Source organism: Budorcas taxicolor, chromosome 19 (assembly GCF_023091745.1).
Source record: "Budorcas taxicolor isolate Tak-1 chromosome 19, Takin1.1, whole genome shotgun sequence".
NCBI classification, from domain to species: Eukaryota; Metazoa; Chordata; class Mammalia; order Artiodactyla; family Bovidae; genus Budorcas; species Budorcas taxicolor.
The window spans coordinates 34,540,267-34,560,263 of record NC_068928.1 but is presented as its reverse complement, the minus strand read 5'-3'; the positions used below and the strand labels follow the sequence as shown (position 1 = coordinate 34,560,263).

The 19,997-nt window shown below is 57.5% G+C and overlaps 3 protein-coding genes across 4 annotated transcripts in view; 1 reads left to right on the top strand and 2 right to left on the bottom strand.

The window, feature by feature from the left end:
- The first annotated feature begins 1,576 nt into the window (after positions 1-1,576).
- On the top strand, positions 1,577-7,175 carry MED9 (mediator complex subunit 9). The gene is made up of 2 exons (XM_052657605.1): positions 1,577-1,834; positions 5,562-7,175. Exons 1-2 carry the CDS (start codon positions 1,614-1,616, stop codon positions 5,776-5,778), a joined length of 438 nt encoding a protein of 145 aa, XP_052513565.1. The 5' UTR covers positions 1,577-1,613; the 3' UTR covers positions 5,779-7,175.
- Positions 7,176-8,618: 1,443 nt separating this feature from the next.
- Positions 8,619-9,939, bottom strand: RASD1 (ras related dexamethasone induced 1). The gene is made up of 2 exons (XM_052657528.1): positions 9,522-9,939; positions 8,619-9,296 (listed from the first exon to the last, which is right to left on the bottom strand). The coding sequence occupies exons 1-2, from the start codon at positions 9,805-9,807 to the stop codon at positions 8,752-8,754; spliced, it is 831 nt and encodes a 276-aa protein (XP_052513488.1). The 5' UTR covers positions 9,808-9,939; the 3' UTR covers positions 8,619-8,751.
- Positions 9,940-13,170: 3,231 nt separating this feature from the next.
- The window catches only part of PEMT (phosphatidylethanolamine N-methyltransferase), a 35,455-nt gene continuing 28,628 nt past the window's right edge, over positions 13,171-19,997 (bottom strand). For both annotated transcript variants that reach the window (XM_052658219.1, XM_052658217.1), the window contains exons 4-7: positions 17,750-17,895; positions 16,304-16,415; positions 13,715-13,789; positions 13,171-13,423 (exon numbers count right to left, since the gene is read on the bottom strand). In XM_052658219.1, the coding sequence (XP_052514179.1) occupies positions 13,366-13,423; positions 13,715-13,789; positions 16,304-16,415; positions 17,750-17,895 (391 nt within the window). In that variant the 3' untranslated portion in view covers positions 13,171-13,365. The remainder of the gene's footprint in view (positions 13,424-13,714; positions 13,790-16,303; positions 16,416-17,749; positions 17,896-19,997) is intronic.

Genomic DNA, 19,997 nt, shown 5'->3' with positions numbered 1-19,997 from the left:
AAACAGAGACGCTAACATCTACTTTCCAGAGTTTTTTGTGGATTACATGAGATGATTGTGCTCTGTCCCTTGTACCTACTTTCAATCCACAGTAGTTGTGGTAATTACTATTATTATCATTACACCGCCCTTATGTCCCCAGGCAATTCCAAGGGTGTACAGCCTCTTCAAGCCCGTCTGGTCCTGTCCCAGGAGGACCTTCTTCCTCCTTCTCCACCAGAACCCTGAACTTTCCCTCAGGGGGAGAGGCCCACAGTCAGCAACACCCCACCTCCCTGTGCTCACCTGTGGGGTGCAGTTTTTATAAGAAAGCTGTGCTAAGGCTGTTACCAAAGTGCCCTCTGACACACCGTCCACCCTCCCCACTTCCTTCCACAGTCTCCTCCCCTGGGACTTGCCTCCACAGACTCCTCCTAGATGCCTCTGAAATACCAGCACTGATGCTTCCTTGGCACCGGCCACCTTGCTCTTCAGTAGGGGGGGACTTCCCGGCTAGGATGCCAGTCCCCATCACACAGCCCCCTCATTGTGGCTCGGGAGGGCTTGTTTTGAGGAACATACCCACAAACACACCAGGAGTCCCCTACTTTGACCTAAGAGCCCACTGCTGCTAAGTCGCTTCAGTCATGTCCGACTCTGTGCAGCCCCATAGACGGCCGCCCACCAAGCTCCGCCTCCCCTGGGATTCTCCAGGCAAGAACACAGGAGTGGGTTGCCATTTCCTTCTCCAATGCATGAAAGTGAAAGTGACGTCGCTCAGTCGTGTCCGACTCTTAGCAATCCCACGGACTGCAGCCTACCAGGCTCCTCTGTCCATGGGATTTTCTAGGCAAGAGTACTGGAGTGGGGTGCCATTGTCTTCTCCGCCTAAGAGCCCAGGGCTCATGCAAAGGACACCTTCAAAGGTCAGCCATGTGTCTGAAGTTGGAAAGTGGTTTGGGCTCTGCCATGACCCTGAACTAAAGATTTTAGAGGTGAGCACACTGAGACCGGGGGCTTCAGGAGCTGGCCCACAGGTACGGAGAGTAGCTGACATTGACTTCTCCCTCGGATACAGTATTTATTCCTGGCACTAATCCCCTTCGGCCATCTCTGCTCGGAGTAAGTTGAGACAGACCCCACCCTTCCCCCACAGTTAGCACAGCGTGTGTCACCCAGAAGATGCATATTAACTGTTCGGTTTATTTCAGGGTCCATAGGGTAGGCGCAAGACCTCGTCCCTGGAGGCTTCTGCGCGGGTGGGAGCCGTGGGTCCTTCCCCTAGGATCCTCCACCGGCCCAGGGCCTGACACCCGCAGGTGCGGAGGCGCTGTCCACTCTTGCTGAGGCCTCATTTATCTTCCTCTACAGGTTGCTTTTGGATTCTCTTTGTAACGTGAATAGGAATGAGATGTTATTCCTGAAGTATACCTTCTATTTCTGACTATTGAAAAATTTAGCTGTCTCTGTGCACCACCAAATCCAGGCTACCAAGGACCAGCCGCCTGTTGCCTAGTAACGACCGCCAGGCCCGGCCCCGCCTCCGCGGCGCACGATGATGACGTCATAATCAGCAACACTTCCGGCGCGCGAAGCCGCCTGCCCCCTGATCGGCTGCTGCGGTCCGGGACACGATGGCTTCTGTGGGGGTTGCTGCCGGCCGGCAGGCTGAGGACACGCTGCCGCCGCCCGCCGAGCCTCCGCTGCCGGAGATGAAGCCGCTGCCGCAGCCGCAGCCGCCGCCGTCTGTCTCTGCGCAGCAGCCGCAGCCCGCGCCGAAGCCTCCATCCCCTGCCGGCGTGAAGGCGGAGGAGAACTGCTCCTTCCTTCCCTTGGTTCACAGCATCATCAAATGGTAAGGGCCCGGGGGAATCAGCCCGCACGCCCCCCGCTGCCCATCACATGTCCGAAATCCAGGGGCGCCCCGCGGTACCAAGGGGGAGACACACCCTGAGGGGAGCGGCCACGCCGAGGCCACCGCGAGCAGTCCCAAGAGTTCAGCAGTCCCTCCTGGGAGTTACCAGGCCCCGTGCTGGCAAGCAGCGTTCTTAAAACGAAGCCGATGTAGACAGCAAGTGCACAGACGCTGCGGGCAGACCACTCGGGTGCAGCCTGGTGAGCCTGTTTTCCCACAGATCCGACAGATACGGGTCATCTTTCATGTGTGGCACACTGCTAAGTGCTGTGGCGTGTACACGTGGAGGGGCCGACTTTTCATCCCCACCTTGCTCACCAGTTAGAAGGGGAAACTCATGAGCGGAATAACCCATAATGCAGAGATTATAGGGGTGATGTTGGGAACTTTACAGGAGTAGGACGCTGACCTCCGGACAGCACTGGGGTGCCCTGTCCCGGCGACACGGGGTGATTGTCTTCTTTTGGCCAGTCTTCAGATCACCTGAGTTTTCAAACTTATCCTTAGAAGGAAGACACACACACACACAGCCAAAATCTCCCCAATCCCCACATTTGCCCAAATTATTGTTAACTGTTATTTATGTCCACATGATAGCAAAGTTTAAACCCCTGGGCTTGAACTTTTTATTCAGCCATTAAAAAATAAAAGCAAAGTGGATTACAACAAAGTTGTAATCTTTTACAGTACCAAAGTTGTTACTTTTACAGTAACATTCAAGTGAACATCAACATGCTCTTGGATGTTTTGCTGAAATGGAATTGATACTCACAATACAAAAGTATTGGTGATGGCCTAGCCGGTTTAGAGTTGAGGCGGATTAGATTCACTTGCCCTGGGATGACCTGACACTTCCACTGCTTTTCAGACGACTGTGAAGACTTTGTTCTCACAGTAGTCACAGTAGACCTTGACTTCATCTGGCTTCACTTGGTGTGAACATAGTGTTTATCGGGCAAGGCAAACTGTTCTATTCCCAGGAGCCTGTGATCAGGTAGCACTTCTAGGCAGAGTGACCAAGCAAACACACACAGAAGCAGCCCTGGAGTCCCAGGCATTATCCAGGATCAAGCCAAATATGCTTATTCGGGTTTTAGAAAAAATACGGAAAAATGAAAACACACAGTGTACACATTCTCCGAGTCTATTTTTGACCCTGATAGAGCAGTTGGGTTGGGCTGGCCTTAAAGATGGAACTGTATTGTCTGTGAGAAAGAACATGGGCTTTGAAGTCAGATCTTCTTGAGTTCAGATCTGCATGTTGATGCTTGCTTGTGTTGGAATTTTAGTTAAGTGCATAGCCTTTCTAGGCCTTGATTTTCTTATCTCTAATATATGAGTAATAAGTGTTCTTTGTTCAGTCGCTCAGTCGTAGCTGACTCTTTGGAACCCCATGGACTGCAGATTTCCCCATCCTTCACTATCTCCCAGAGTCTACTCAATCTCATGTCCATTGAATAGGTGTTGCCATCCAAAAATGAACCACAAATGATAGCTCTATAAGGTACCAGCTGAATGACCTTGGTCAGACAGCTTAAAGGCTTGTACTTTCCCAAGATTTGTTTTAGGAGAGAGTCAGCCAGAGTGTCTGGCCTGGGGAACACTAGGCACATTGTGGGAGCTGGGGGAGGGGAGCCATACTGAGAATAGGAGCTTGAGAGCAAGTCCACAGACTGGAGATTGAGACCCAGCCCCACCCTTCACCCATACCTCCCCTTTCCTGTCCCCAGCTTCTCAACTGACAGCCAAAGATATAGACTCTCTTGGGTGTCTGACCCCAGAGACACTGAACCAGGGAGTCGAGGAGTCATCCGAAGTTTTTGAGCTAGTGCTTGGGTTTTGTGAAGGTAGATGGGACAGAGGGCTTTAGGAGGAGGAGAGGACTGGGGTCCACAGGAAGCTGGGGAGTAGGAGGAGGAACAGGGATGAACTGAAGGTGGTGGCAGGCAGAGCTGCAGCACTGACTGAGGGGACGGTGGGTGCCCAGCACACACAGGTGCAGGTGTGGGATGGTCATCCCCATTCAGACCGCAGGTGATCAGTTACAAACATCCACATACCCGTAACAGCCATGTCATCTAGCTGTCCGAGGTGCATTTCAGGTGAGAAAAGCAAGAATCAGAACCATGTGTGTAGTGTGGTTACATTTTTGTCAAAACAAATTGAAAAGTGATTCAGTTACACATATATGGACATTTTTTTTAAAAAAATATTCTCTTCCATTATGGTTTATCATAGGCTATTAAGTATAGTTCTCTGTGCTATATGGTAGAACCTTATTGTTTAGAAAATTTTTATTTTTTTTGTTTGTTTATACCTTGTCCTTTCAGACTTATGTGTTGTGAATCAGTTTTCTTAAAACTATAATTTAATTTCAAAATTGCCTTGGGACTTAAATTCATAACAATGTGTTAGCACATATGCCATCCAAGTGGAATGATTTCAGAAGTCCAGATGGTGTCTGTCAAGAGTTGTAGATCAGAGCTGAGACATGAAGGAAACAGAATATAAAACGCTTCCTTGAAGCTGGGGTGAGGTGCACCAGAGTTGGTGTGTGTGAATCGAGGACCTCAGAAGACAACAGGAAATGTCTTTATTTGTTCCCCAGAATAAACTATTGATTCTCCAGATCTTGCTTCCGAGTTCGAGTTATTGATAAACAGTGAGCAGGCCCCAGTGTATCTCATCTTTCAGGAATGAGCTCTAACTAGCGGATCACCAGGAAAGATGGCTATTCTGTCTGCGTAAGCAGAGAAATGATTAATAATAAACATGAATTAGCACCATCTGGGTTGAAATTGCCCAATAGGGATGAACGTTTATTGAGAGAAATAAATGATCCTTGACAGCTTTCCCTTCTTGTGCCTCAGTGGGTGACTTTTAAAACAGCCTGTGCATCGGCTTTTAGATTTTAGTCTCAACCGCCTGTTTTCAAAGGCTCATCTACCCATTTCCTAACTTTTAAAAAATATACAGGAGCAACTGATGGGGTGTTTCTGTGTTCTCAGGTGAAGGGTTTTGTTCTTGCTTCCTTTTAACTTTGCTGTGACAGGGAACATGGGTCTCCGGGCAGCCGACAATAGCTATGAGTGAAGATATCCCACCTTTAAAGTGAGTGGGACCAGAAGGCTCAGTTTACCTGAGTTGGTGGGAAAGGTGGGAGAGAGCAAGTATCTGCTGAAAGTTTTCCAGTAACTGTGACTAATGTAAAATTTATGAATAGCTCTGTGGAAATCAGACTGCATGTTAACAGGTTCAGGCATCAGAACATCAGCTAAAATTAGCTCTTGCTCATTGATCGTCTCCTGAATGGCCTATAGTGTTTCACGTTAGAAGGAATGTGGTACTTCATTAGGTTTTACTTGCCACTTGTTGCCTGATGTTGGTGATGGTTTTTCATTCATTCAGCAGATATGTAGGAACTTACCTGTGTTCACTCTTTCAGCAAATGTAACTTTGGTGCCTGCAGGCTGGGCTGGGGAGGCAGCCCTGGAGGAAGACCCAGTTTCCTATGTGCACCTGCTGTGGGGAGGGGGGCAGGGATGCCTGCCCATCCCCCAGTGCACTAATCAATGTGCAAGCGACAGGCATTCTAATGCGGGGTTGGGGCCAGTGAGGAGGGAGCTCCCAGGTTGCTGGTGCTAACGCCTGCCCTCTGCCCCCGCAGCATGGACAAGGACAGTCCTGACGTCCACCAGGACCTGAACACCCTGAAGACCAAGTTCCAGGAGATGCGCAAGGTGGTCAGCACCATGCCTGGCATCCACCTGAGCCCCGAGCAGCAGCAGCAGCAGCTGCAACGCCTCCGAGAGCAGGTCCGGACCAAGAACGAACTGCTGCAGAAGTACAAGAGCCTGTGCATGTTTGAGATCCCCAAGGAGTGATGAGCCGACCCCAGGAGGAGTGCTGGGGCACCGGCGTCCTATCTCCCAGCCCTGTGGAATGGCTCTGGTACTGCCTGCTTAGCTGAACTTTACCCCTGACTGCAGAGCCAGTGCCCGAGCTGGTTCCCTGGGCATCCTCGTGTGCTGTCCCCCCGTCCAGATGTGTAGTAACTGCCTGCTGAAGGAGGAAGCCTTCCTGGGGCTGGGAGTGGGGCCTCCTCTTGCCTCTGGGGAGGGACACAGCAGGAAGGGAGGCGGCTTCCCTGTGCCCCTCCCCACCCACCCCAGACGGTGGTTGTACCAGGAACCTGGTGTCCAGTGAGCAGTGTGTGTGGACAGTTAGGCCTGCACACGTATGAAGAAAGGCCTTGAGAGAAAGGCATGGTTTCAGAGACTATGGGGTAGCCTTTTGCCCTGGAATAGTTGTTTCTTTCTGTTTGAAGCATGGGTGTTCATGGGTATCAACCAGGAGCCCACCAGGCACCCCCCGCCTAGGTTCTCTGCCACCCATGTCCTTGTTACTTGCAGCTCTTGCTTCTTTGTCCCCTGTTACCTTCAGTCAGCTTGTTCAGCCATCTACTGCCCGAGAATGGCCAGGCCACCTCAGACCACGTGGTCTCATCAGCCATGGTCTGATGAGATGAACAGATGCCCTCTCCAGCTTTCCCAAGTCCTGTCCCTGGTTCACCAATGACCTCCCCTCTGGCCTTATTGCGTGCACTGGGGGGTCACATGAAAAAGGACAGCTCTGGGCCATGATTCTGATGGCCTCTTGGGGTGGGGGAAGCTGGCCCTGGCAATCGTGTGGCCCAGGCCTGGTTCATAGATGTTTATAAACACCCTTGTTTTCTCCAGACAGACATTGCGTTTGTGTGACCAGCCTGAGGTGAAAGCCTCTGAAACGTGGGGACAAGTGGCGAGTATCACTCAGATCTAGAGTGGGCTCATCCCTGTGCCAGCCGCGTCAGGGCTGACGGGCGCCCGCCAGTTGGCAGGAATGTAGGCTAAGGGTGTTCTGAGCAGGAGCTCTGTCTGAGTCTGCTGGCAGCTACCTGTCAGGTGTCCAGGGGAAGGATGAAGTTTCAGCAGCCTCATCCAGAGGAGCAGGCTCTGAATTTAAGTGGGTGTTCCCTGAGGCCAGCTCTGCTGCGGGGCTGTTATAAACTGAATCAGTTATTTTTTTGAAGTTTCAAGAGTACAGTACTGTGTGGGCCGATTTTAAGGCTCCAACCAAATAACCATGGAATGTGAAGCTCAGAAATACCAGGCGGCTGGGCCTTGCTGCGAGACTGCAGTGGACACGGGCTCCTCGTGGGTCTCCTCTGTGCTCCAGTGTTGTGACCTGTGACGCTTTGCAAGAGTGTGATTAAAAGAACTTGTGCTCTGCTGTCAGGACATCTTGGGTCTGTACTGAGACATTCACTTTAGGACATCCCCGTGATAGTTGAGAGGAAAACCTCCCCTTTACGCAGAGGAGACTGAGCAACTGGGAGCACCTCCACTCCATGCCCCGCCGCCAGCCCCAGGACATGGCCACACCAGCTACACCAGCATCAGCATGGGGTGACCCTTCTGGGAGTGGCATCTGACTCCAGGGTACAGGTGGTCCGGAGGGTCATCCTGCCTGTGATCAGCCCCTGGGCCATCATCCCTCCTTGTGGATGTAGGTCAGGTCCTGGCAGGGAGCAGTCCACTAAAGCAGTTACAGTCCTCCCCTGGGACACCTGGACTCCTCACTTGGATTCCTGGGCAGCGGGCACCATGCGGAGGCGTTGCCCACAGCCCTCAGAGCAGCCCCCAGCAGAAGTGTCTGCTCTCTGTTTCACAGGTGTAAAGTTGGGCTTGCCAGCTGTCCCTTGCCCCGGGCTTGTGCAGTCTCATGTGGCGGAGGGAGCTGGGTCACCAGGCGGGAGCCGGTGCCCTCAGCTGCAGAGGGGGTGCTGGACCCCCTGAGGAGGGAGGGAGGCCGGAGGAGCCAGGGCCACAAATGGTGACTAGGTCCAGGTGGCTCAGTGGTGGAGCCTGCAGCCGACTCAGGACAAGGGTCCTGCACAAAGGAGGACTTGAGTGACCCCTTGAACCGTTGATAGTTCCAGGTTTGGTGATGTTTTGTTGCCCTGGGCCTGTGCTAAGCATAGGACATGCTGGTCAGTCCCGGAGGCCCTTGGCGGGGCAGGGGGTGGGGGGACAAGTAGGTGGTGCATGGCTAAACCCTGAAGCCCTTTATTTGTGTTCTGGCTTTCTCAAGAATGGCTCCTAAACAGAAGGGCTTCCAGCTGGTAGGAGCTTTTCTGGGGCCTCTCTCCAGGGAGCTGTTTTCAGGCCAGGGTTAATCTCCAGCTCTGGGAAAAGTGAGTCCAGTTCCACAGAAGTAGAGACTTGCCCTCCCTCCTCCCCCATTTCTAAAGCCAGAGGAAGCATGGTTTTCCAGTTTAAATTACTTTATTTTATAGTAAAAAACCAGTAACAATAACTTTAAAGACTCAACACGCAGTACAAACACCTAGGTAAGATCTTGTTCATGTCCAGGGTGACACCAGAACTCTATTATAAAGTGCAAGTTTTATGTTTTGCTTTGTGCAATTGCACACACATGTAAACAAGTCACTCCCTATGATCTGACCCCACCCTCGGTTTCAGGCCAGCTGTCATGGCAACCCCCAATCACATAGATAATGCCCCGCTCCTCCTGCTGGCAGGACAAGCTTAACTTCCACCCCCGCCCCCATTTTTAGGGCTTTGTGAGAAACGGATGGGTGGGCGCCAATGGGCATCGGAAGTGGGGGGAGTCGGGCCTCAGCCAGTTCTCGATCCTTCCCCGAGCAGATGACGGTCCCTTCTCTGTTCGCTGAGTCTCCCCGGTGCACGGGCTGGGGCGCCGGGAAGGAAGATGCCCGAGGTTTGGGGCACGTGGCCTGGACACTCGAACTACAGGGCCTTCTGAGGCTCTGCGGCCGCGTGGGGCGGGGGCTCCTAGCTGATGACGCAGCGCTCCTTGTCCTTGGCCTGGCCGCCGCCGCTGGCCTTCTCGCGGATGTACATGAGGTCGCTGTGCACGCTCGGCCTGCGCGCCCAGGGCGCCAGGATGCCCAAGGCGTCGTCTCGGTCGCCGCCCGCTCGCCGCAGCCTCTTGCCCTGCAGCGCCTTCTGGTGCAGCGCCTCGCTGTGCTGCGCCGACACGCGGCGGTGCAGGTCCGGGCTCATCTCGCGCGGCAGGTTGGCCATGGTGAAGAGCGCGTGGAACATCTGATCCAGGCTGCTGTTCCTCTTGGCCGAGATCTCGAAGTAGGCGCAGCGCCGGGGGTCGGCGCCCACCAGCTGATGGATCTCGCGCGGCTCGACCTGGCGGTGGAAGTCGCGGTCCCCCTTGTTGCCACAGATGACCAGGGGCACGTCCACGTCCTCCTTGGTCTTGTTCTTTAGGCACGACTTGGTGTCGAGAATCTGCCGCTTGAGCCTCCGGACCTCCTCGAAGGAGTCGCGGTTGTCCAGGCTGAACACCAGGATGAACACGTCTCCTGCGGGGGACAGAGCGGAAGAGAGTGAGGGCGGCTACCAGGGAACAGCTGAGGCGGGCTGACTTCGGGGGCTCCGGCCGCCGCGAGGGGCACTGCGGTGCCCTCTCCAGCGCCCATAGTGGCGGGCGGACCGCGCCTCTAGCCCGCGCAACCCGGGACAAGGGGTTCCCATCACCGAGGCGGCGCCCTCCCTCCCCATGCCCGCTGCTGGCCGCCCGGGCTCACCGGTAAGGATGGAGAGGCGCCGCATGGCGGGGAACGGGTGGTTGCCGGACGTGTCGAGGATGTCCAGTTGGTAGATCTCGCCGCGGATGCAGTAGAACTTGCGGTGGAAGTCCTCGATGGTGGGCGTGTAGGCGTCCTCGAAGCGGCCCGTCAGGAAGCGCGACACGATGGCCGTCTTGCCCACCTTGGACGAGCCGAGGACCACCATGCGGTAGCAGTTTTTGGCCGGGATCCTCAGCTCCGAGTCGCTCGGGCACATCTTCTTGATCATCGCAGACAGTTTCATTGAGCAGAGGGACCGAGGGGGCCGGGCGCGGGGCCGTGAGACGAGCGCAGGGCAGAGTTCGGCTCGGCCGGCTCGGGCTTGGGTTCAGCGGGGCTCTGGATTCCGGACAAAAGCTCTGGCTCTGCGCGTCCAGCACCGCCCTTATATGCAGCCCGCGTGGCCGCCCCGCCCCGCCCCGCCTTGCGCGTCACGGTGCGCACTCCCGCGGGCTCCACTGCACCCTCCGTCCACCTCCGCTGGCCGCTGCCCTCTCCCGCTGGCGGGCCTTGGGAAGAGCAGCCCAGGGTCTGCCTCCGGCTTGCGGGCGCGCGGACCCTGTGCTTCTCCGCTTCTTCAGCGGCCGCAAGGGCGTCGGGGACCCAGTTCTGGCTGTGCTTCCCACCCCTTGCAAGGACCCCGCCCCCGCCCCCCGCCCCCCGCCCCCCGCCCCCGCCCCCGCTTCCCCACCGCAGGACTCACACGCGCACGCTTTCTTTGGAACGCACTTTCCTCGGAGAATAACAACATTGGGCAGCATGACGGCAGGGTGTGCCAGGTGCCAGGCACCGCGCCCGGGTCCCTGCGCACCTTCGGACCAGCTCGGAGAACGGGGCCGGCCCAGCCCCCTGGCGTCCCGGGCGGCGGTGTCAGCGGGAGGTGGGCGCGGCGCGCTCCCGCCGCCAGAGGGCAGCCGAGGCCTCGCCGGCGGAACCGGGATCCCGGAGCTCGGCTCTCGGGGCTGGAATCTGCGAAGCCGGAGTTTCCGGACCCCGCGCCCCACGCCAGGCTTCAGCTCCTTTCTCCCAACCAGAGAAGCGCTGGTTCCTGGCAGGAGTTCCTGTTGCAGCCTGGAAGGACCAGAGGCTTGCCTTTCAGTAGTCAGGCCGATGTCCCCTCCCTCCCTTCCCCATAACATCTTGTGCCTCTGGAGTCCCATGGGCCAGCATTCCCATTTTCTAGTTGGGGAGAGATAGTCTGGAAGCCAGGATGACCCTGAATGCTGCGTGGGCATCACAGCAGTCGCTGGCCTTCTCTGGACTTGGTATTCCTCTCCTGAAAAATGGAGCTTTGGCTCTGGTTGGGAACTTGCAAACAGTGTAGGGCTGTGGTAATAACAACAATGGTAAATGACCCACAAGGCCGCAGAACAAACCAGGGGGCAGCAGGCTGATCAGTAACCAAGAGTGGGCTGCTGCTGAAAGGCCTGGGAAGAGGCTGCCGGAGCTGGCCAACTGCATCCTGGAACTGGTGGAAAGGCCATTGCTCCCCATGGTGACAGGCGAGGCTGGGCTGTGCTGCTTCTGATTTGGGAGAAAGCCAGGGCTATCACCTAGTGCCACCAACCCATCCACACAGGCCGAGCTCTGGCCTGTGACAGGGTACCAGTCCGCACACAGGTTTGCACAGGGCCTCTGGACTCTCATGGGCTTCTCAGGCAGCCCTGTGTGACCGGGATTCCAGCAGAATCTCCTGCCCTTTGCAGGGGAGCCAGGAAAATTAGCTCCCATTCATCCCATCCCAGGCACAGTCTTTGGGCTTCCCTAAATAGCTCAGTTGGTAAAGAATCTGCCTGCAATGCGGGAGACCCCGGTTTGATTCCTGGGTTGGGAAGATCTGCTAGAGAAGGATTAGGCTACCCACTCCAGTATTCTGGCCAGAATTCCATGGACTGTATAGTCCATGGGTTCGCAAAGAGTCAGACATGACTGAGTGACTTTCACTTTCAGGCACAGTCCTTATCCTTCTTCGTGGCAGCCTTGAGGGGTGGAAACTATTACTAACTCGATTTTACAGAGAAACTGAGGCAGGGGAATGACTTGCCCAGGGCCCACAGCTTCAGGGTCCAGCTCTCCCTAGGGAGGCCAGTGGGCCAGGACCGAGCCCAGAGTCAGAGCCTTCCTCCCCCCAACCCCCGGTCAGATGTCAGGACTGGGATAACCTCACTCCTCTGGCCCCTTCCAGCTGGTGACAGTGGCAGGTACTGAGCCCAGCCTGGGTTCTCAACCTCAATTCCCAGCACCTGGGCGTGACTCCACCCACAGATGCCAGGTTCTGGGACTTGTCCCTCAAGTCAGCTAAGTTCATTAGGCCCTGAGCCCACCTGCCGTTCTTTCCCCAGAGTGTGCCCCCACTCTCCAGCCATTGCATTAATTCTAGGTTGCCCAGGTTTATGATGATACCGATGGTCTTGTTTTCTGGGCCTGGGCTCCTGCCTGTATGATTTCTTTGCAATGCAGCAAATTTCTGGCTCAGAGTGGAATGGGAAACTTTTAAACCATTTGGTAAAATATTGGGGGTGGGCTGGAAGCAGACAGCTGGCCCCCAAGGCAGGAAGTGTCCACCATGGCCTGGTCTGCTGGTAAAGAGCGGTTTAGAAGGTTCCTGATGCGGAGTGCTGGCCTGCCGCCCAAGACCACCCCCAGGAGCTCTTTGCACAGAGGGTCCTGTGTCACCCCAGCTCACAGCCACGGCCTGATGAAGAGAACACAGCTAACTAGAGCTGCTTTCCCCTCTGACCTTGCCTCCGCAGCCGAGGTCACAGCTGTCCAGCAGTTTCCTCCTCAGCTGTGGGCTTTTCCCATCATAGCAGACCCTCCTTGCCCCGGGCCTGACTCCCACAGCTGCGTGACCCAGGAGTCAGGCAGTCCTGCCCTGACAGAGAGACAGCTCAGGCCATGGGGGCCAGGACATCAGAGGTGCCCACAGGGGTGAGCTTCCTGTCCTTGCAGGTATGCAAGCAGAGGCACTGCTAAGACCTGCCTCCATGCCTCCTTCAGCTCCTCGAACCCTGAGACCTCTGAATCCCAGACACCAGAGGGCAGCCTTGAGGAGCTCCATGGCAAGGCCAGCTGGCACTGCCCACAGCGCCCAGGGTGAGCATGGCTACAGGGGCCACTTCACAGGTGAGGATGCTGAGGCTAGGGGCCCAGGTGCACAGGTGGAGCCCCCTGTCTCCCATCCCAAAGGGAGTAAAGTATGTTCTGTGCCCTTGGTGGGCCAGGGGCTGTGCAGGTGAGGCTGGGCCTGGACAAGGGCCCCACCCTGTGCCCACAGCTCTGCGGTCAGGCCTGACCACAGGCCCGGTGCCCCATGGCTGCTGATCCTTGTGGCCACATGAGGTCCACGGGTCATTAGGAGAGAAATGTCAGAGTAGCCAGAGATGCCAGGGAGGGGCTCAGTGCTTCCCTCCCAGGAAGCTGAGGCTGGGCTGTCCCCCAGAAGGGCAGAGTGGGGCAAGGCGGGGAGCACAGGAGGCCCAAAGGCCTGGACAGTCCCCCAACTGTCCAGTGTAGATGGCGGCACCCATCCCAGCTCATGGACCCTCTCCTAGACCCCAGCCTGCTCCTCCCCGACCTGGACAGATGGAGACCAAAGGGGGATGGGTCAGGTGCCTTTTATTAGTCAGGACAAGGCGGACAGCAGGGCAGGGCACTCTGGGGCCACAAGGCGCCTGTCCAGAGCCCTCAAGCCATGTTTCCAAGGCATTGGACAGTCCTCGCCAAGCACCGCTCTCCCCGTCAAGGGGCCTGTGCTCGGGGCAGGCCTGAGGTGGGAACTCTCCCAGAGTGGCCGTGGCCGTCAGCTCCTCTTGCAGGCCTGGGAGGCTTTCTGCTGATAGATTTCGGCGGTGAAGGGCCTGCAGGGGTGAGAGAGGCTCAGTCAGCTGGTGCTGAGCTTGACGCTGCCACCCATGCTCCCCACCCAGGGTGGACAGGGTTGGGGGTCCGTGTGTGACCAGAAAGAGCCAGCACTGCCAGCCTGGCTCCCAGGCCTGTCCTGTACCCGGTCAGCTGCCCATCTGCTGCTCTGACAGTGACCTGGCCATGGCCAGCTGCCAGGGTCACAGGGAGGCCCTATAGGGAGAGGAAGGCCCAGTGCGGGTCCCACGGGCACACGGCGTCCCCAGCCCGCGACAGCGCCTACTCACTCCTCATACACGATGGCGACCATGTAGATGAGTGCCACCACCGCGGTCAGCAGCAGGCCGGTGGGGCTGGCGTGCCTGCGGGGAAATGCTGGGTCAGGGGCAAGCCCGGGGCCAGCCTTCTCTCAGATGGGGGCCCACCTCACCACTGCCCGTCCAGGCCCGGGCCTCAGGCCTCCAGCTGCAGCTGGAGACTCAGGACAGAGTGGAGGGAGAACACAGGGAGAAATGAATGACTGGCCTCCCCGAATCACCCGAGCGGTCGGTGTGTTTTTTTTCCGCACAGGAGGTCGTGGGGCCTCTGCCGACAAGAAGGCATGTTCTCAGGCTGTTTTCTAGAAATGGGGCCAGGGCACCCAAAGCCAGGTGGAGTGTCCAGTGAGCCCCTGCACGGGCTCTCTGCTGGTGACCGCTGCTGGGGCTATGCCCCCACATCCAGACAGTTGAGGAGGAGACGAGAGGAGCCCCTGGAGAGCCCAGGAGCTAGAGGGGAGCATGAGGCCCAGGCTGGGGGGCTCAAGGCAGCCATATGGGTACCCCCCCAGGGACCCTCTGCCTGCCCACCCCCACTCCCCAGAACCTCACACTGTCTCTCCAGGGGCTTCAGGGACAGTGAAGGCCAAGTGCCCCCTATGACACCCCCACCTTCCATTCTGTGGACTCCATTCAAATCGACCTTGAGGGTGAGCTGGGCCACCTGGTCCTCGGCACTGCCGTGAATACATGCCAAGGGCACAGATGCTTTGGGGCTGAAACGAGATCTGCCCTCCTGAGCCCCTGCTCACGGCCCTGGTGCTGCTTCCTGGAGTGGGCAGAGCCTCCTCCCACCCCACCCCCAACCCGCCAGGGGACCTCAGGGCCAGGGCTCTGTGGCCACAGTATCCCTAAGGTGGCCAGCCCCAGCCTGGGAAGCCGGTCCCTTGTCAGCCGGGCACAGACCCTGAACGGGAGCCAAATGCCCTTCTCTGTTCTGTCTGTGTGAACTTTCCCACCTTGAAAGCACTGTCACTGAACAACCGTGTGCAAGTGATCATCCCACACTGCAGATGAGGAAACTGAGGCTCACAGGGACCCATGTGTCAGAGCCCAGAGCCTGGAGTGGGGTTGGGGGGGGGGGTCCCAGGGACCCAGCTGTGCACCTTGGGGAGGGGTGTCTCACTCAGGCTGATGAGCTGGTGCCCCAGGAATCCCAGCGCCTTGGACCTTCTGGGGCTTCCACACACCTGGTTGCTTGGGCCAACGGGAAGCTCTGTCTGTGGGGCCCCAGGTCGGGGACAGATGGGCTGGGAAGGCCTGGGAGCAGCCCTGCTGGGTCAGCGTCTGGCAGCCCTGGGTAATGGAGTATGTCTAATGGTCTCTCAGAGGAAGGGCTCCCTCCTCTGTACAACTGAGGCCCCTCCTCATCACCACATGGCTGGTGCCCTCCTGAGGGGCCTGTGGGAGCCTGGGCCCCTAGGGTTCCTCATGTGTTCTTGAGAGCCTTGGCCTAACAGCCCTGTATAGGGGGCAACCTCTCACTCCTGGAGACAGAGAAGACCCACTCTGTGATTTTGCCCTGGGAGGCCCCGTCTAAGCACAGAGGAAGAACCTGTGTGTGTGTGCATATTGTGGGAGGTCAGGGAGGACTTCCTGGAGGAGGGGACACCTCAAGTTGGGTTTGGAAAGATTGACTGGGAGTGAAAGTGAGAGGAAAGGTGGGTGTGCTGGCAGGGAAGTTTGCAGAAGAACCTCTGTGGGGTTCGCCCTGCCAGTCTCAGGTAGGAGACACTATGGGGAGTGGGTAAGCCTGTGGGGGCAGCATGCCTCCCTGGATCCCACTGCCCCAGTCCAAGAGAGAGAGGCCAGGCTGAAGGCAGGTGGGTGGGGGGCTTCCTGGTCTGAAGTGGGCACAGGCAGGGGGTCCCAGCAGACCCACAAGTGCCCCTCCAGCTCCTTGTCACTCAAAGCCCAGAGCCTGGATCCCATGTACCCCCCAACCCCTGCAGGTGGGGCTGGTGGGGGAACGTCCACTCCAGATGGTCCACCATCGAAGTTTGTTCCTTTCGGTCTTATCGTCCTTCTGGACTCTGGGGGCACCTGTGACCTTCCTGGAAAGTTGCTTTCTAGCATTCAGGGAAAGCAGAATTCTTTCTACAAAGAAAACCTTTCTATGGAAGAAATCCTAATCCAGAAAATGGACAGACAGGAGATGCCTTGGGGGGCATGTGTGCCAGGCTCCTGGACTGTGGGTTGCTGGCCGGAGGAGCCCCAGTCAGTGGGGCGTGGATCCTGCAGGCTGGCTGCGGGCAGGAGGCCTCCCTGCCCCTGGGTTGGCAGCCTATGGTCCCTAGGCCAAGGTCCCCCCCAACAATTAAATCTGTAATTGTTTAAGAAAATCAAAAGAATATTTTGTGACTTGTGAAAATGACGTGAAATTCAAATTTTGCAACCACGGCCACTCCGTCACCTGCTGCCCAGAAGCCTCCTGCTCTTTTAAGAGGAAGTCTGCCGACCTTGTTCTAGGATGTTCTCTGCTCCCACCAGTGAGGAACTCCCCAGGAAAGGAGCCCTGACCAGTGCCCTGGGCTCCATGGGGCACGAGGGCTGACTCACACGATGGCCCAGCCCAGGTAGATGGCTGTGCTGCCCCAGTACATGGGGTTGTCCAGGACGCTGAACGGGAACATGGTCACTCTGGCCTCCTTGAGGATCCCGAAGTAGTCGCCTGCAAACAGGGCGGGCAGGAAGGAGGGTCACAGCCTGGCTGCCCCATCCAGCGGGAGGTGTGCAGGCACTGGGGGTCCCCAGGGGCTGCGTCCCCACCTGCTCTTGCCTCTGTGCCTTTGCATGTTCTGTCCCCTCTGCTTGGGGACTTTCCCCGCCCTCTGGACACCTCTCCTCCTTTGCCATCTCCTCGGCTCGTGGCACTTCCTCTCGACCTTCCCCTCACCTGCCCCCACCGTCCAAAGGATGCCTACCCCTACTCATTATCTCTGCTCCACCTCCCCCTCCTCCCTTGGCTGGGCCACCCCCACCTGGGCCACCAGCCTGAAGATCAGTTCTCCCCCTGCAGCCAGCCCAGAGCTTCCCAGGGGAGGGTGTGGTGGTCCGAGAGGCAGGGGACACAGTCCCAGTGTCCAGTGCAGTCTAGCCTGGCCTGGGCATGGCCCACAGGGAGCAGCGCTGCTCACTAGGGCCCCCTGGTTTGTCCCTCACGCTCCAGGCACAGGTGGGCCTGGAGGAGTAGCAGCTGCATCACCATCACCACTGTCTGGGGACAGAGGGCTCGCGGCCGGGGAGCCTTTCTTCCTGGTGGCACAGAAGTCTGCTTCAGGGTGGGGTGGCTCATGGCGGGGGGGCGGGGACTCGGCCACTCTGACCTACATTCCTGAGCCTGAGGGCCCCATGTTCCAGGCTGTTTCTACTGGGGGCCCCCCCAGGTGGCTTCCAGGCCCCTCCCCCTCCCTCCTCCAGACCCTGGCTGCCCTTTCCCCCGCCCCTGCTGTGGGACTGCTAACCCCTGGTCTCCACCACCCCTCCCTCCCCTGGCTCCCTCCCTCACCCCACCCCTGTGAGGCTCACGCAATGATCTCCACCTGCTCCTTGGCCCCCAGAGGACCTCCCCTGTGGGACCCTCCTCCTGGGAGGACGCCCCAGTCCCCTGCATGGCCCTCAGGGACTCAAGGGATGTGATCCCTGGCTGGCCTTCTGCTCTGGCCCGACTGCCCCTCCACACATCAGCCGCCCTGCTCCCGCCCCCTAGAGTCCCAGACTGGGAGTTGGTGTCTGTAGGACGTTCAGCCCTGCCAGCACTAGGCTCTCAGCCCCAAAGCTCCGGAGCCACGGGCAAGCAGAGGGGCCAGCGCCCCCACCTGTCACCAGCCCAAGACCTGCACCAGCCCCATCAGACCTGAACACAGTGACAGAAGCCCGTCCCGTCCTGGAGGCCATGCAGCTGGCTGGGGCTTGAGAGTCTGGCCCCCCATGCTGAGCAGGGCAGGCTGAGAGGCCTGGAGTTGGGGGGAGCAGGGCCCCGGCCCCCTGCACTCAGGGTCTTACCTAGGAAGGTCCCGGTGAAGCCCAGCGCTAGGAAACTGGAAAGGACGAACACGCCTCCCACTCCCAGGAGCGCCAGGCCCACGTGGTAGGCGGCAGGGTTGTCCAAGCTCTGCATCCGGGGCTGGCTCAGCATGGCCTGTGTGAAGCTGCAGGCAGGGCGGGGAGGTCACCGCCACACAGAGGGGCCACCCACCCTGCCCCAGGCCCCCAGAGTAGCCTGTCCAGGGGTCTCAGGCGAGTCCCGAGGGTGAGTCAAGTGGCCTGCTGAGGGGCCACCACAGAAGAAGTGACTGGAATATGGGGCTGGTGCCTGCTTCCAGAGAAGCCAGAATTCCTGACTTGTGACAGTGGTTTTTAGAAACAGATTATGAATGACAACATTTTAGACTCTGCAGGACAGCAAGGTTTTCAGTCTGAGGGTGACTAGCGCTGCAGAGGGAAGGAGACTCTGGACTCATGCCTCCACCCAACTCGCCCTCTGTCATGAGCACGCCCACCCGCCCTGCGTCCTCCCTTCCTCCCTCTCTCTCTTTCCTTCTTTTGGCCACACCCCACAGCTTGTGGGATCTTCGTTCCCTGACCAGGATTGAACTCGCGCCCTCGGCAGTGGACGCAGGAGTGCTAACCACTGGACAACCCTGCCAGGCTCTTTCTAGCAGAGCAAGTTCCATCTCCATTTGTCCACTCCATTAGCCGGATGTTGTCAAACTCCTTCAGTTCAGTTCAGTTGCTCAGTCATATCTGACTCTTTGTGACCCCATGAATCGCAGCACACCAGGCCTCCCTGTCCATCACCAACTCCCAGAGTTCACTCAGACTCACGTCCATTGAGTCAGTGATGCCATCCAGCCATCTCATCCTCTGTCATCCCCTTCTCCTCCTGCCCCCAATCCCTCCCAGCATCAGAGTCTTTTCCAATGAGTCAACTCTTCGCATGAGGTGGCCAAAGTACTGGAGTTTCAGCTTTAGCATCATTCCTTCCAAAGAAATCCCAGGGCTGATCTCCTTCAGAATGGACTGGTTGGATCTCCTTGCTGCCCAAGGGACTCTGAAGAGTCTTCTCCAACACCACAGTTCAAGCATCAATTCTTTGGCACTAAGCTTTCTTCACAGTCCAACTCTCACATCCATACATGACCACTGGAAAAACCATAGCCTTGACTAGACCAACCTTTGTTGGCAAAGTAATGTCTCTGCTTTTGAATATGCTATCTAGGTTGGTCATAACTCTCCTTCCAAGGAGTAAGCGTCTTTTAATTTCATGGCTGCAGTCACCATCTGCAGTGATTTTGGAGCCCCCCAAAATAAAGTCTGACACTGTTTCCACTGTTTCCCCATCTATTTCCCATGAAGTGATGGGACAAACTCTTTAGGTTGAGCTAAAGCCCGCCTCCCTATAACTCTCTCCTCAGACTACGGTCAGCTCTTGGAGAACAGAGGCTTCTCCCCTGAGCACCTCCCTGGCGCCAGTCCACGCCAGGCAGAAGGGGTCATAGTCTGTGTTAATCAACCAGGAAAAGCAGCCCCCTTCCCCAAAGTGAAGAAAGGGGAACAGGGAGGCAGGAGAAGCATCTGTTTGAACAGCAAATAGGACACCACGGGCAGAGGCCTGCACAGTGACCTGTCAAACAGCGGCACATGTGTCAGGGCACAGCTGGCCCCCGGTCACACTGCCCACGCCCCCTGCTCTCCACCCACCTCTCCTGCTGCTTGGCTCAGGGTCACCCCGCAGCTCCAGGCTGAGCTGCTGGGATTGGCTCAGAGCCGCACACCCCGTGTGGTGCCCGGTGGCCGTGCCCATGCCCCACCCCTGCACCCTCCCTGGCCTCTGATAAACCCGCAGACCTGAGAGCTGGCAGCTTGGGCCACAGCCAGCCCCCTCCCACCTCTCCACCTCTCCTGTCTGTACAGCAAGTGGGCTGGACACAGCCCTGTGAGCTGACTGATGGACACCACTCCCAGGGAGAGGTCCTAAATGTCACAAAACTATAACTCAGGGTGGCTGAAATGGTCAATTTTAGTAATGTGTCTTTTACCACATACACCCACACCCACACCCAGGCACAGGAAACCCACCTGCAGGAACCACATAAAGCAACAGGTGAAGGATGCTGGGGAGTGGCAGTGGGGCAGGACTCCCACAAGCCCTGCCCCTGAACCCCAGCCAGACTTGTCAGCAGGGGGCAAACAGGAGGAGGACCACAGAGGGGAGAAGGGAAAACAGGCCTGCTTGCGGTGGAGGGGTCCT